General features: G+C 39.8%; 1 protein-coding gene across 1 annotated transcript in view; it reads left to right on the top strand.

Annotated features, from left to right (window-relative positions):
- The first annotated feature begins 6,671 nt into the window (after positions 1–6,671).
- Orc2 (origin recognition complex subunit 2) overlaps positions 6,672–16,657 on the top strand; it is a 37,404-nt gene continuing 27,418 nt past the window's right edge. Inside the window, exon 1 of the mRNA XM_068370916.1 lies at positions 6,672–6,869. Coding sequence (XP_068227017.1) covers positions 6,776–6,869 — 94 coding nt within the window. The 5' untranslated portion in view covers positions 6,672–6,775. The remainder of the gene's footprint in view (positions 6,870–16,657) is intronic.

The raw sequence follows: 16,657 nt of genomic DNA, 5'->3' as shown, positions 1-16,657 counted from the left end.
ATTATTATTATTATTATTATTATTATTATTATTATTATTATTATTATTATTATTATTATTATTATTTGCTAAGCTACAACCCTAGTTGGAAAAGCAGGATGCTATAAGCCCAGGGTCTCCAACAGGGAAAATAGCCCAGTGAGGAAAAGAAACAAGGAAAAATAAATTATTTTAAGAAGAGTAACAGCATTTAAATGAATGTCTCCTATATAAACTATAAAGACTTTAACAAAACGAGGGGAAGAGAAATAAGATAGAATAGTGTGCCTAAGTGTACCCTCAAGCTAGAGAACTCTAATCCCAGACAGTGGAAGACCATGGTACAGAGGTTATGACACTACCCAAAACTAGAGAGCAATTATTTGATTTTGGAGTGTCCTACTCCTAGAAGAGCTGCTTACCATAGGTAAAGAGTCTCTTCTACCCTTACCAAGAGGAATAACTGAAATCAATAATATTTTTCCTAGCTTGCAGTTCTGAGCAAGAGCTTGTGTTGCGATGCTCTTTGTACAAAATGCAATGTTTTGCAAAAACATCTGGATTTTGACAGTTTTAATTTTAAGGGCTTTGTTTTCAAACTTAGACAGATTGGAGTTTGTGATTTATTAAATTGCCTTATTATTGATTTTTTAATCAATATATTTCAAAGAGAAATTGTTGAGGGACACTATAGTGACTCCAGAAAATCTAAGAATAGGCGTTACTAAGGTAGCATTTTTGGGTGTTATGCTCTTTATTTTTTCTATTATATAGGCTACCAATGATACGCGGCTTGGCCTTGAAAACAATCTTGTTACTTATGTAGAGGATGTTAGTCTCTTTACGTCGAACCCATCTCCAGGATAGATGTGATTGTTGAATCCCTTGACAGAGATGTTTTTAAAACTAGATTATGATTTTGAAGGTAAAGTTTATCCCAGACAAAATTCAAAGTATGATTGATAGTAACTTCAGTAAGACAAGGGTGTTGTACACTTTTCCCCTCTAAAGAAATATTTAATAACGTCTCTTTAACTATAGGATGCTCATTTAAAATTCCAGGTGCGATTTTAATAGCAAATATACACTTGAGTCATATTCAATCTGTCTCTTCTTCCACTGTACAAAATATTATATATTGAGAGAGTTTTTAAAGTTTTTGGGGACCTGTCTATTCTCAGTAAAAGTTTGAATTAATCTATTCTCACTTGTTTTTAATACTGTTCTCCAGTCTGTTTTTAGCAGCTGATTCTCATTTTAACTTGGACAAAAAATTGTGTATTAAATTAAACTCCTTAACACTGACCTACACAATAATATATGGCTAACTTCGTTCCGTTAGCTCTTTGTAGGCCTAAGGTCTTTTTTATGATTTTTCGTTTTTATGATCACACTATCATATACATTCAGATCTTCCCATACTGTACGATCCACTACGTAGTGCTTGGTATGCAGTTCATTCTTAATTTTTTGCTCTTTCGATCTGCGAGCGAATGGTGGAATAATTCCCATAATCAAATAGTAGAATCAGTGGAACTTAAGAAGTTCAAACTTGGTGTAAATCCTTTACTGTTTAGCAGATTGACACAAGTCTAGCTTAATAGTTCAGATGTTACTATTCTGTTTAACATTGTCATTCATTTTAAAATTTACATATACCCCTTTCTTTATTTTTAATTTAGTATACTTCTCCGTTTCCGAACTATTATTATTATTATTATTATTATCATTATTATTATTATTATTATTATTATTATTATTATTATTATTATTATTATTATTATTATTATTATTATTATTATTGTCTTTGTTACATTCACACATTACCTTCTGAATCAGAGAGAGGAACCAGTTGTGCCGAAAACTTCAATTGCATTAATAGCTTGATATTCCTAATCGACCGAGCATATAACTCCCCTACCTTATACAATCTACTGTTCACCCTTTTGTTCTTCTCGAATAATAGCGGTCGCCTTTTGATAACTTTTCATCCCATCTATCTAGTTTTATTAAGGCCTGTTTCTCCTCCTATTTCTAACAATTCTCAATTATTAGATTTTAGCCACCTCTCTCTCTCTCCATTCTTATGACATAATCAAACCATCTCAAAGCACTCTGGTCCGTCCTTTCATTTCTGCTAATATTTTTCCACACACAGATATATATATATATATATATATATATATATATATATATATATATATATATATATATATATATATATATATATATATATATATATATATATATATATATATATACATACTATTTAAACAATTAGTTTTAACAGCTTTAATATTTTTATTTATAGCTAACATATTCCATAAAGGAATGTTGGCTCAACAGTTCCTTCATGCATTTCTCGCTTGGCCTATGCAAGCGAGGCTCTTTCCACTTTTAGGCACACTTCCTGCCATCCATCTTACTTCACATATTCTATGGCTCACCTACAGTCTATCATATTCTACTTTATATGCGCCCAAATGATCACACAAATGAACTGGTTATATCCTTCAAACGTCAATATTGATATTCATTGTTACATTGTTTGTTTACCCTCATAACTGATCTCTAGTTCAAGTTTGTTTTCTTTTTCTTTTACTTGCAACATTTTGAAGATCTTTCTACAGGTTATTAATCTTTATTATTGCTTTTTAATGATGTATAGTCAGCAAAAATCATTAATTTCACATCCCAAGCAAGGCGCATTTTTATCCTTTTTTTTTTTTTTTTTTTTTTTTTTTGCAACTTTTGTCATTCTTCTGACTCCTCTCATCACTCCAGTCATGACACAGATCAGAGATATAGAGAACACACCCATTGTTTCTGACCGACTTTTACAGCAAAACTAGTTTTGTCCTGTTTCCATACTCTAACATAATTAAAAACCAGATTTTTTTGTTCTTTATAAATTACTGTAAGCAACCAATATGTCACATATCCCATGAGCCCTTAGGACTATCCACACTGCAGTATCAATTCCATCGCTAGCTGGTTCTAAGTGTGCGTAGCCCATCACTCCATTCAGCCATTTCTTCCCTTCATTTTAAAACTCCCCACCTAATACTTTCATGATAAACAAGCACTTAATTCACACATGATCTTTCTTGTATATTTAATTCCTCATAGTTCTTTCCCAATCTTCAATTCTACCTTACACCTACCCTAGTATACTGGGTAATGTTACTTACTTACTTTTACGGGTTTATTTCTCGCCCTCCGCCAGACACTAAAAGTCTGTTCAGGCGGGCCTCGGTGTGTGAAAAAATAATTTCTTTCCAGTTAATATTTTGCTCTGTATCTTATCAGTTATTTCGCTAGCATTTGTATTCAGGCTTAATAGTTTTCAGGTCACTATTATAACACTTTCTAAAAAGATAAGTCTTCAGGTTTTTCTTGAAAGCTGCCACATTTTTGCTATTCTTGACATCGAGTGGAAGGTCGTTGAAGAGTCTCGTACAGTTGTGTTTATCTCCTGGATTTTATACAAAATAACAGTACTTATATATTACTTTAGAACTTTTACCTCTACATATTTTATTAACCTTGACCAGTCACTCAATAGCGATATCACCAACTTGTATATAACATATGGAATTTTACCCCTCTTTATTCAATTCGAATTCCTGTCTGTCACAGTGTCTACTCCAACCAAATTAGATATGAACCTCCCTTGTAATTATATAAAATCCAGATGTCTTTCAGTTCTTCAACTGATAACACCTTTAAAAAAAAAAAACTAAATTTAAGTGTAATTTAATACAATTCAATACAATCCCAAAGGATGTATATTAGGTGTAGATATACAGACAATATATCAAAGTACATAACAAAAGAATTTCTAGACTATGTATTTTGATTTTGATTTATGTTGATTTATTTATTTTTGTAAACATGAATTAATATCTATATTTTGTTATATTTTTGTAAATAGAATAATTACACAAAAATGTAAATGAATAAAATGTAATTGTATTTTTATAATAAAAGAAAAAAATACTGTGGCCTATTGAAAAATATGTTAATAAATAAAGAAAAAAAAGAAAGAATCTTCATGGAAATCATAATATTGTGATACAGAGCATACCACTTCCAAAGTGTATTTTTATTTCATGTCGGCCAAACAAATTCCCTTTCTAGTTGTTAGAGCCAAATTGCATAAGATGGCTGTCTCAAGGGCTTTGTTAATAAGGCTTTGGCTATCCATTGGCTTAATTCAGGTCATAGAGTTGGTTAGTGAGATGCTAAGGAAGTCATCCATATTTGTAGCTTAGCAATTGATAATAATAATAATAATAATAATAATAATAATAATAATAATAATAATAATAATAATAATAATAATAATAATAGTAATAATAATAATAATAGTGACTACCCAAAGAAATATCGTGGAATAATTTTTAATTACCTATATCCAAGGAAATATTTCTAATTTAAGCCATAGTCTGTTTTCTATTATTATTATTATTATTATTATTATTATTATTATTATTATTATTATCATTATTATTATTGTTGTTGTTGTTGTTGTTGTTGTCGCTGTTGTTATTATTATTAACTTGAATAAAACACCATCCCATGTCTGTTGATCTTGGTTAATAAAATCCATAATTATATGTGTTGTATAGCCTATTTATAAAATAGTAGGAACTTTCGCACTTTTTCAGTGTCTCGTTAATTATTATTATTATTATTATTATTATTATTATTATTATTATTATTATTATTATTATTATTATTATTATTATTATTATTATTAGCTAACTTACAAATCTAGTTGGAAAATCAGGATGCTATAAGCTCAAGTGCTCCAACAGGGGAAAGTAGCCCAGTAAGGAAAGGAAATAAGGAAATTAATAAACTATATGAAAGGTAATAGAAATTTTAATAGAATGCTTTAAGAACAGTAACAGCATTAAAACAATGAAATATTTTAAGAACAGTAACAACATTAAACCAAATCTTTCATATGTGAACTCTGAAAAGAGTCTTATGTCAGCCTGTTCAACATAAAAACGTTTGCTGCAATTTTGAAGTTCCTGTATTATCCTTTATTTTCTTAGATCAGGCTTATCGTAGTACTAGGCATGCAGTTAATTCTAATAGTCAGGCCTTCTCCATCATGAGGCTCAATACTGCGCAGTACTCTAGAAGTTTTATTTCACTGTAACCAAGTGGAATGATCTTCCTAATCGGATAGTTGAATCAGTGAACTTAAAAAATTCAAACTTGCAGCAAATGTTTTTATGTTGAACAGGGTGACATAAGTCTTTTTTATAGTCTATATATGAAGTATCTGTTTTGATGTTAATTTTTTTTTAGATATTTTATTTTAATTGTTCATTAATTTTTCTATCGTTTATTTATTTCCTTATTTCCTTTCCTCACTGGCATATTTTCCCCTATTGTTCCCCTTGGGCTTATATTATCTCACTTTTTTAACTAGGGTTGTAGCTTATAATAATAATAATAATAATAATAATAATAATAATAATAATAATAATAATAATAATAATAATTATTATTATTATTATTATTATTATTATTATTATTGTGAACATCAAGAAACTTCCTTGTTAGAGACCCCTCCTTTATGCACTAAATACAAAAAAAAAAAAAAAAATGTATTCTTATTGTGAGTCCTATGATACCATTTAAAAGAAGAAAATACTAACTCCAAACAAGTCTTTTCACTTTACCTTTTGTGGCTATAATGCACACATACATATGCAGCCACCACCATATACAAGTACGCGTGTACTATGTGTATGAATATATTTTGAGATGTATTGCACATTTATTTATCATAATATGCAACATATATAGATGCATTCGAAAGATCACAAAAAAAATATTTTATATAGCTGTCTTATCTCCTTTACCATACACTATCCAGAATATGATTAATTCTTCCATCTATCTTTGAAAATCTTCAAGTTCTGGGGTTTCTTGAAAGCCGTGAAGTTTTAACGAGCAGCCAAAAGTTATAGATTATGTCAAGAAACCTTTAATGTAGATTAAAATATTGGTTTTAACAGCTTTAATTTTCCATATATTAGATGCAACAAAAAGTATATAAATGATTGTTTTTGAGTGACTAAAAATTAAAATCAAGTTGTGTGATGTTGTAAATTGTTAAATTAGATGGATTTGTTTATAGAAAAATGCAATTAAATGGGATTATACTATAAATATTGTGATTGTAAAGAATATGTAATTTAACTTTTTAATAAAAAGATAAAAAAAATATTAGATGTAACAAATATCTTTATTCAACCAGATTGGGAGAAAGAGAATCCTTACACTCTAAACTATCGTAATACGAAGAGTAGAAGAACTCTTCACAATGCTTTTATCCAATGAATTCCATCGACTGATCGCTAATTTCTTATCCTACGCAGTAGAAAACTTCCCTTACAGAAAATATCGTGCATCCAGGGATGCCATTCTTACGATAATTATCGTACATGTACAATTGTTTTGAGTCCGGTACGATATACGATACATACCTTAGGTATATACATATGTGTGTGTGTGTATGATTAAACAATTATGCTAAAATATTTTGAAATAAGTCAATCATGAAACTCCCTAATAATTATATTGAAACTGTATACGATAATTTTGGTTGAAAAAACGACAATTTTAAGGCTCATGTACGATAATCCAGTCGAAATAATCTGGGAACCCTGATCTTAACGCGGGAAATGAAAAATGTCAACAAACCCACAGCTGATCAGACCTTTAATTGACAGTGTTTCCATCTGAGTTTTCGTAATTTGTTCTTGTGAAAATGGCACCAAGAAGTGAGCGCAGCAGTATCAGAGTCATCTTTGTGGATGACGGCAAAGTTACTAAAATAAGAAATAGTAAAGATAATCCGGAAGGTGAGTAGGTACTGGTTAAGTCCATTGTCATGAGTGAGCTTAGCCTACCGGTAGCTTGTTCTGGAAGTATAAAGCTTGTTGATTTATTTTAAGAGTTCTTCTTTTCCCTTTGGACGGGTCTTATGAAGTGATTACGATGATACTTTAAATACTTAACTTTAATTTAATTGGACATTTCGGTTTTCATGTCCCCATCGCCTGGTAATATGACCAATTTATCCTAAGTCCAAATACAATTGCTTTTCTAGTACTATGTACAGTATATAATCATTTGAGAGAAAGATGTGTATGTATGATAGCGGCCACCTGACTAATAATACAGTAGTGGAAGAGCGGTCGTAGTTTTCATTAGTTTAGTAATTAAGGACACGGCTTCTAGGTTTGGTTATTGGGAAAAAGTTTACGTTAGCTGGGTTCCATTTTATAGACACGGGATGAACTGGCCGCTGATATACAAAGGCTCCAGAGAAAATAAGAGGTATGCCTTATGTATTTTAATGTTTTAAACAAGTTTGATGGGATAGTTGCTAGAAACCTATGTTTTTCATGATATTAAGATGCCTTCCGACTAATATTCTCCTCATGCCCCAACGAATTTTTGGTGAGGCGAACTTTTTTCATGCGCTGTTTAAAGATACTATAGAAGTTCAATGTGCAAAAACACCTTATCTTGGGCCAGTTTTAAGTTGAGAGGGAATTTTGTTGGGACAGACTCCCTCTCTGATGAGTATGGAAACAGCAATAAATTTCCCATTTCAACCAGAGATGGATTTTGTATTTAGAAATAAATTTACGTATCCTATTAAGAGTATTTTGAATGAATTTGATTGTATTTCATGTCGTAATAAAAAGATTTAGTGTTTCAAGGACCCCCCCCCCAAAAAAAGAACAACAATAATGGGGCATCACAGTGGGAAGTTAGGGTTTTGGGTGGGGAACACCAAAAATGATTGGTTTGCACTAAGAATTATGGTGAGAAAGTATAAAACGTTATGATAACCAATTGTAAAAGTCTATGGTGTATGTATTTTACGTGAAATTAAAGTATCGTAAAATTACCCTGTACCCATAATTTATATAATTTCCCTTAATTGATCATTGGTCCTTGCTCCATCGTGGCTTGCTTCTCTTACAGTTAAACGTTCTTGGTAGGCTCATATGGAGTTGGCAAGCGGTACACGATTTGTTGATTATTTCGGTGATTTTTTTTGGCTTTCAAATTAGCAACAACAGCTATATAGTGAATGGAGTGATTTGAATATAATCAATTACCAAAGTTGATGAAATTACAATAACTTGTTGCCCCTTGCAACCCCCCCCCCCCCCCCCGCATCACTAATCGTACTGAAAAACCTCCCTCTCATCCTTAACCTTACCGACAAATATCCTTCCCATCCTTAACCTTACTGACAAACATCCCTTCCATCCCTAACCTTACCTATCACCTGGCCTCCCATCCCTAACCTTACCCATGACCTACCCTCCCATCCCTAACCTTACCTATCACCTGGCCTCCCATCCCTAACCTTACCCATGACCTACCCTCCCATCCCTAACCTTACCTATCACCTGGCCTCCCATCCCTAACCTTACCCATGACCTACCCTCCCATCCCTAACCTTACCCATGACCTACCCTCCCATCCCTAACCTTACCTATCACCTGGCCTCCCATCCCTAACCTTAGCCATGACCTACCCTCCCATCCCTAACCTTACCCATGACCTACCCTCCCATCTCCAACCTTACCCATGACGTACCATCCCATCTCCAACCTTACCCATGACCTACCCTCCCATCTCCAACCTTACCCATGACCTACCCTCCCATCTCCAACCTTACCCATGACCTACCCTCCCATCTCCAACCTTACCCATGACCTACCCTCCCATCTCCAACCTTACCCATGACCTACCCTCCCATCTCCAACCTTACTCATGACGTACCATCCCATCTCCAACCTTACCCATGACCTACCCTCCCATCTCCAACCTTACCCATGACCTACCCTCCCATCTCCAACCTTACCCATGACGTACCCTCCCATCTCCAACCTTACCCATGACCTACCCTCCCATCTCCAACCTTACCCATGACCTACCCTCCCATCTCCAACCTTACCCATGACCTACCCTCCCATCTCCAACCTTTCCCATGACCTACCCTCCCATCTCCAACCTTACCCATGACCTACCCTCCCATCTCCAACCTTACCCATGACCTACCCTCCCATCTCCAACCTTACCCATGACGTACCCTCCCATCTCCAACCTTACCCATGACCTACCCTTTCATCTCCAACCTTACCCATGACGTACCCTCCCATCTCCAATCTTACCCATGACCTACCCTCCCATTTCCAACCTTACCTATGATTCAAACATTTTTACAAACTTGTTGGGTCTGTTACTCGGTCACTTATCTTTTGTTTTGAGGCTGTTATCGCAACCTTGCCTCTTTTACGTGCCGGTTAGTGAGTGTCATTACTATTATTATTATTATCCTGAGGATAAAGGGTCAAGCTGACGCTCTTGTCCTCCACCAATACCCCCCCGAAGGAAGACTCGCCATTTAAATGACGTTGGTTTGTATCTCCTGTACGAACAAAGTACAAGTTTTTATAAATAATTTTTATTTTTTCTAGCTATAAAAACCTACCAGTCATTTAGTATAAATTTCCCACCTCATCCACCCCTCAAGTCTTTACCCTGAGTAAGTGAAGCAAGACCCCTACTTCTACCCAGCAACAGTGGGATGCTGGCAACCATACAATGTTAAAAGAATCTCACAAATTTCATAATTCTAATCGTAGCCAAACCACAACAAGTAAACCTTTTTGAATGACTCGGGTTCTTATTGCTACGAAAAATAAAATATTTTCTTAAAATGTGTAGTACTTCATGTTAACTCCATTTAAGATCCCTTTTTGGAATAGCTTTAATTTCATACTTTTTTATATACTTTTTTTATTTAAATATTTGAGAAATTAATATGTTGCAAAGTACAGTATTGGAAAGTCATAGAAATGTTTCATTTTCAATATTAAACTTACCCGATAATCATGTAGCTGTCAACTCCGTTGCCCGACAGAATTCTATGGAGGGATACGCCAGCTATCACAATACTAGAAGGGGGTGTACTCACCAGCGCCACCTGTGGCCAGGTACTATAGTACTTCTTGTTGACACCTCCTCAATTTTTCCTCTGTCGTGCTTCCGGCAAGACGTTCTGGGATACGCTTATGATCTTGGAGTATTTTCACGGCTTTTGGTGAAGTATTTCTCTCAGATTTCGGCTGTCGCTTTACTGGAAAACTTCTATATTAGCTTAGATAGCTATTATTTAGTCCTGATTAACGGTTAACGATCTTTTGCTTGATTTGGAATCCCTACTTGGCTAACTCTTTTGATTCAAGATGTCTGACATTTCACAAGCCCCCACCCATAGACGATGTAGGTCTTGTAATAGGCGTATTCCGAAGGCCTCGGTAGATCCTCACACCGCTTGTTCTGACTGTAGGGAAAGGCCCTGTCAGTTAGAAGATCGATGTGAGGAATGCGCCGGACTTTCGGAACTTGATTTTGTCCGTCTTCTTAAGTATTCAACCAAGTTAGAGAGAGAGAGAGTTAGGAGGAGTTCTTCTCACTCTTCACTTTTTTCCTCACCTCATGATCCCCTACCTTTTCCTCCCCCTGTAGTGGCTACCCCCGAACCTACTATTTGCCCTCAACCTGATATGTCTGTTGTTTTGCGTGCCATTCAGGCTTTAGGTGACAAAGTAGAGTCAGTGGTTAGTGATCATAAGTCTCTTATGGCCGAAGTCAAGGAACTTAAGGTCAAGAGTGCAGTGGGTGGTATTAGTGCCAGTGCTGTGACGAGTGCTAGTGTCAGTGCAGTGCCAAGTGCTAGTGTCAGTGTCAGTGTGGTGCGTGAGGGTACTTCTGTGCGTGCCAGTCGTCCTCCCAGTCCGGGACCTCTTGCAAGCTCCCAAGCCCAGGGGAGAAGCAATGTCGAAGGGCAAAAGGGTTCGGCAGGCCTTGATCGGCGCACAGAAGTATCCTCGGTGGTTGCGGGCGTGTCTTCCAGAGACCGTCACTCCCACCTGCAGACGATTGAGCCCGTCTTTTACTCGTCTGCTGAACAATTGTCAGGGAAGAAACGTTGGACTCAGGTCTCGAGACCACTCAAACGCAGAGTCCAGACCTCAAGAGCTCAACCTGGCTGCAGTCATTGGATCAGCTCTGACTCGCCGCAGTCATCAGTTGAATGCACTCCTCCTAAGAGGAGTAAGGTGCTGCCGCAACAGATCTCTGCTGTTAAGGCTTTACCTCAGCAGACCTTAGTGTCTGCCGACCCCAAGTTGACTCTACTGCAGTCCATGCAGTCACAACTTGCGGTCTTGATGCGTGAGTGTCAGGCTGAGAAGGTTACACCTCCTCCTGCGATCGCTCCGCCTAACCGCAGTACTGCCTGCCAGGCGTACGATGTTGAGGCTCCTCAGGATACCTTACCACGCTCTGAGTTTACTGTTTCCAGTGGTGTGCAGCTCCCTCCGCCTTCCTTAAGGCAACCTCAGCAATGGGAACAGGAAGCTTATACCTTACTTCCTCCGCTTCCACTTGCAGTTCCACCAGTGAGGCAACACTCTCTTGAGGTACAACAACCTCTCCCATCCATGAGTCAGACTCCTCAGCTCTCGCTGCAGCGAGCTCAACCCTCCTCAAGGCAAGCACCTCAACACCTTAGCCTTGCGCCTCAGGAACCTCAACTCGCGAGACAATTACTGCGTTCTGCGCAGCCACTACCTCATCGCTCTCAGCTCACACCTCAGGAACCTCAACTCGTTCCTCAGGAACCTGCTACTGCGCATCCACCAACCACTCAGCAAGCGCAACTCTTGAGTTCAGACACTCATGCCAGGAGTCAGCCTCCTCCACCCATGCGCCTACCTTCTGCTACTTCTTTGGATCAGCCTTTGCAGCCTGAGCCTCAGGTGTTCCCTCAACAGAGTCTTGAGGAGGAAACCACAAGTATTGTTGTTCCAGCTCGTGCTGATTCTGCTGTTCAGCATACCTTACCTATCTCTTCGCTACACTCTGGTGATGAGGTTTCTGATGATGAGGCTGCACACCTGGATCCCTCATCAGACGTGGATGAATCCAAGTCTTCTCCGCCTCCTATTGACTTTCGTAAGGTCTTGGCTCTTTTTAGAGAGGTATACCCAGACCACTTTGTCTCTGCTATCCCCCGCTCTCCGCCATCTGAGTTTTCGCTGGGCATGCAGCCAGCTAAGTCTACATATACTAAGCTCGTCTTAGCAAGGTCCTCTAAGAGAGCGTTAAGGATTTTAGGGGAGTGGTTGCAGTCTAAGCAACAACTTGGAAAGACTTCGTTTATGTTTCCTCCGACTAAGCTCACTTCTAAAGCGGGCGTTTGGTATGCCACAGGAGAGGAACCAGGCTTGGGAGTACCTGCCTCTGCCCAGGCTGACTTCTCAAGTCTGGTAGACTCTCCTCGTAGAACAGCAATGAGGCGCTCTAAGGTTTGCTGGACCTTCTCAGACCTTGATCACTTCCTGAAGGGTGTTTTTAGAGCATTTGAGATGTTCAACTTCCTAGACTGGTGCCTGGGGGCCCTCAGCAAGAAGACCTCCCCTGCGGACAAGGATTCTGCCATGCTCTTAATGTCCTGCATGGATAAGGCCATTAGGGATGGATCTGGCGAGCTTGCATCGATGTTTGTGTCAGGGGTTCTTAAGAAAAGGGAGCAGCTTTGTACCTTCCTTTCCTCCAGCATCACACCTTGTCAAAGGTCTCAACTCCTTTTCGCTCCGCTCTCGAAGTTCCTTTTTCCCGAAGAGCTTGTTAAGGACTTGTCTGCTGCCCTGATACAAAAGGACACCCATGATCTTGTGGCCTCATCGGCTCGTAAGACTAAGGTTGCTACCTCAGTCCCCAGGACTTATCGCACCCCAGTGGCTGATACTCCTGCTACGAGGTTCATTCCGCCCTTTCGTGGTAGAGCCCCCAGCCGAGGAAGCTCCCGTCCAGACTCTTCCAGGAGCAAGTCTAGGAAAGGTTCCAAGGCTTCTAAAGGAAAAAACTGACTCTCCTCATCTCCAGACAGTAGTAGGAGCCAGACTCAAGATCTTCTGGCAAGCCTGGGAAAAGAGAGGTGCAGACGCCCAGTCTGTCAGTTGGCTGAGGGAGGGTTACAGGATACCATTCTGCCGCAAACCCCCTCTGACCACATCTCCCATCAACCTCTCTCCCAACTACAAAGAAAAGGACAAGAGGCTAGCGTTGCACCAGGAGGTGTCGCTCCTTTTACAGAAGAAGGCAGTGGTTATAGTCCAGGACCATCAATCCCCGGGCTTCTACAACCGTCTCTTTCTGGTGGCCAAGAAGACAGGAGGTTGGAGACCGGTGCTGGACGTCAGCGCGCTCAATGCGTATGTCACCAAGCAGACGTTCACGATGGAGACGACGAAGTCGGTCCTAGCAGCGGTCAGGCAGGAGGACTGGATGGTCTCGTTGGACCTGAAAGATGCCTACTTTCACGTTCCTATTCATCCAGACTCCCAACCTTTCCTGAGATTCGTTTTTGGAAAGGTTGTCTACCAATTCCAAGCCCTGTGTTTTGGCCTAAGCACAGCTCCTATGGTGTTTACGCATCTGATGAGGAATATAGCAAAATTCCTCCACTTATCGGACATCAGAGCCTCCCTTTACTTAGACGACTGGCTGTTGAGAGCCTCCACGAGTCGTCGCTGTCTGGAGAGTCTCAACTGGACTTTGGACTTAATCAAAGAACTGGGTCTGCTAGTCAACCTAGAAAAGTCTCAGCTCATTCCCTCCCAATCCATTGTGTACCTGGGAATGGAGATTCGGAGTCAGGATTTTCGGGCTTTTCCATCGGCCCCAAGGATAAGCCAAGCCCTAGATTGCATCATGAGCATGCTGAAGAGGAGCAGTTGCTCGGTGAGACAGTGGATGAGTCTCACAGGGACCCTTTCATCGCTGGCCCTGTTCGTCGAGCTAGGGAGACTCCACCTCCGCCCTCTTCAATTCCATCTTGCAGCTCATTGGGACAAGGGTTTGACTCTCGAAGCAGTCTCTATCCCAGTCACCAAAGAGATGAAGACCACTCTCTTGTGGTGGAAGACCAATCTCCTTCTCAGGGAGGGCCTATCGTTGGCTATTCAGACCCCCAATCTTCATCTCTTCTCAGATGCATCGGACTCGGGCTGGGGCGCGACCTTGAACGGACAGGAGTGCTCGGGAACGTGGAACGAGGAACAGGGAACGCTCCACATCAACTGCAAGGAGCTACTAGCAGTTCATTTAGCCCTGTTGAACTTCAAGTCCCTCCTGCTAGGCAAGGTGGTGGAGGTGAACTCCGACAACACCACAGCCTTGGCTTACATCTCCAAGCAAGGAGGGACCCATTCGAGGAGCCTATACGAGATCGCAAGGGACCTCCTCATTTGGTCAAGAAGTCAAAACCTCACTTTAGTCACGAGGTTCATTCAGGGCAACATGAACGTCTCAGCAGATCGCCTAAGCAGAAGGGATCAGGTCATTCCCACGGAATGGACCCTCCACAAGAGTGTGTGCAACAGACTTTGGACCTTGTGGGGTCAGCCTACCATAGATCTGTTTGCCACCTCCATGACCAAGAGACTTCCGCTGTACTGTTCCCCAGTTCCAGACCCAGCAGCAGTTCATGTGGATGCTTTTCTGCTGAACTGGTCCCATCTCGACCTTTACGCATTTCCACCGTTCAAGATAATAAACAAAGTCCTTCAGAAGTTCATCTCGCACGAAGGGACACAGCTGACGCTGGTTGCTCCCCTTTGGCCTGCAAGAGAATGGTTCACAGAGGTACTTCAATGGCTGGTCGACGTCCCCAGGACTCTCCCTCTAAGAGTGGACCTTCTACGTCAACCTCACGTAGACAGGTTGCACCCAAACCTCCACGCTCTTCGGCTGACTGCCTTCAGACTGTCGAAAGATTCGCTAGAGCTAGAGGCTTTTCGAAGGAGGCAGCCAGCGCGATTGCCAGAGCAAGAAGGGTTTCCACTCGTAGAGTCTACCAATCTAAGTGGGAAGTCTTCCGGAGCTGGTGTAGAGCCAATGCAGTATCCTCTACCAATACCTCTGTGACCCAAATAGCTGACTTCCTATTACATCTTAGGAATGAGAGATCCCTTTCAGCTCCTACGATTAAAGGGTACAGGAGTATGTTGGCTTCAGTTCTCCGCCACAGAGGTTTGGACCTTTCTTCCAACAAGGACCTTCAAGACATCCTTAAGTCTTTTGAGACTTCTAAAGAGCGTCGTCTACCCACTCCAGGCTGGAACCTAGACGTAGTCTTAAGGTTCCTTATGTCACCTAGGTTCGAACCTCTCCAGTCAGCTTCCTTCAAGGACCTTACCCTCAAGACTCTTTTTCTCGTCTGCCTTGCAACAGCTAAAAGAGTCAGTGAGGTTCATGCCTTCAGCAAGAACATTGGTTTCACGACCGAATCTGCAACATGTTCTTTACAGCTCGGATTCTTAGCTAAGAATGAACTTCCTTCGCGTCATTGGCCTAGATCGTTTGAAATACCTAGCCTCTCCAACATGGTAGGTAACGAGCTAGAGAGAGTTCTTTGCCCTGTCAGAGCTCTCAAATATTATCTTAATAGGTCTAAACCTATTCGAGGACAGTCAGAAGCCTTATGGTGTGCCATCAAGAAACCTTCGAGGCCCATGTCCAAGAACGGGGTTTCGTATTATATAAGGCTTCTGATTAGAGAAGCCCATTCTCACTTAAAGGAGGAAGACCTTGCTTTGCTGAAGGTAAGGACCCACGAAGTAAGAGCCGTAGCTACTTCGATGGCCTTTAATAAAAACCGTTCTCTGCAGAGCATAATGGATGCAACCTATTGGAGGAGCAAGTCAGTGTTTGCATCATTTTATCTTAAAGATGTCCAGTCTCTTTACGAGAACTGCTACACCCTGGGACCATTCGTAGCAGCGAGTGCAGTAGTAGGTGAGGGCTCAGCCACTACATTCCCTTAATCCCATAACCTTTTTTAACCTTTCTCTTGAATGCTTTTATTGTTGTTTTTATGGTTGTTACGGTAGGCTAAGAAGCCTTCCGCATCCTTTTGATTTGGCGGGTGGTCAATTCATTCTTGAGAAGCGCCTGGGTTAGAGGTTGTGTAGAGGTCCTTTAGTAGGGGTTGCAGCCCTATATACTTTAGCACCTTTGAGTTGATTCAGCCTCCAAGAGGAACGCTGCGCTCAGTAAGGAAGACGAACTTAAAAAAGAGGCAGAGTAACGGTTCAAGTCGACTTCCTTACCAGGTACTTATTATTTCATTGTTATTTGAGATAACTGTTATATGAAATATGGGATACTTAGCTATCCTTTAATCTTGTACACTGGTTTTCACCCAACCCCCTGGGTGTGAATCAGCTACATGATTATCGGGTAAGTTTGATATTGAAAAATGTTATTTTTATTAGTAAAATAAATTTTTGAATATACTTACCCGATAATCATGATTTAATTGACCCTCCCTTCCTCCCCATAGAGAACCAGTGGACCGAGGAAAAATTGAGGAGGTGTCAACAAGAAGTACTATAGTACCTGGCCACAGGTGGCGCTGGTGAGTACACCCCCTTCTAGTATTGTGATAGCTGGCGTATCCCTCCATAGAATTCTGTCGGGCAACGGAGTTGACAGCTACATGATTATTGGGTAAGTATATTCAAAAATTTATTTTACTAATAAAAATAAC

The sequence above is a fragment of the Palaemon carinicauda genome, chromosome 3, assembly GCF_036898095.1.
Source record: "Palaemon carinicauda isolate YSFRI2023 chromosome 3, ASM3689809v2, whole genome shotgun sequence".
Taxonomy (NCBI): domain Eukaryota; kingdom Metazoa; phylum Arthropoda; class Malacostraca; order Decapoda; family Palaemonidae; genus Palaemon; species Palaemon carinicauda.
This window is presented reverse-complemented; position numbering and strand designations above follow the sequence as displayed.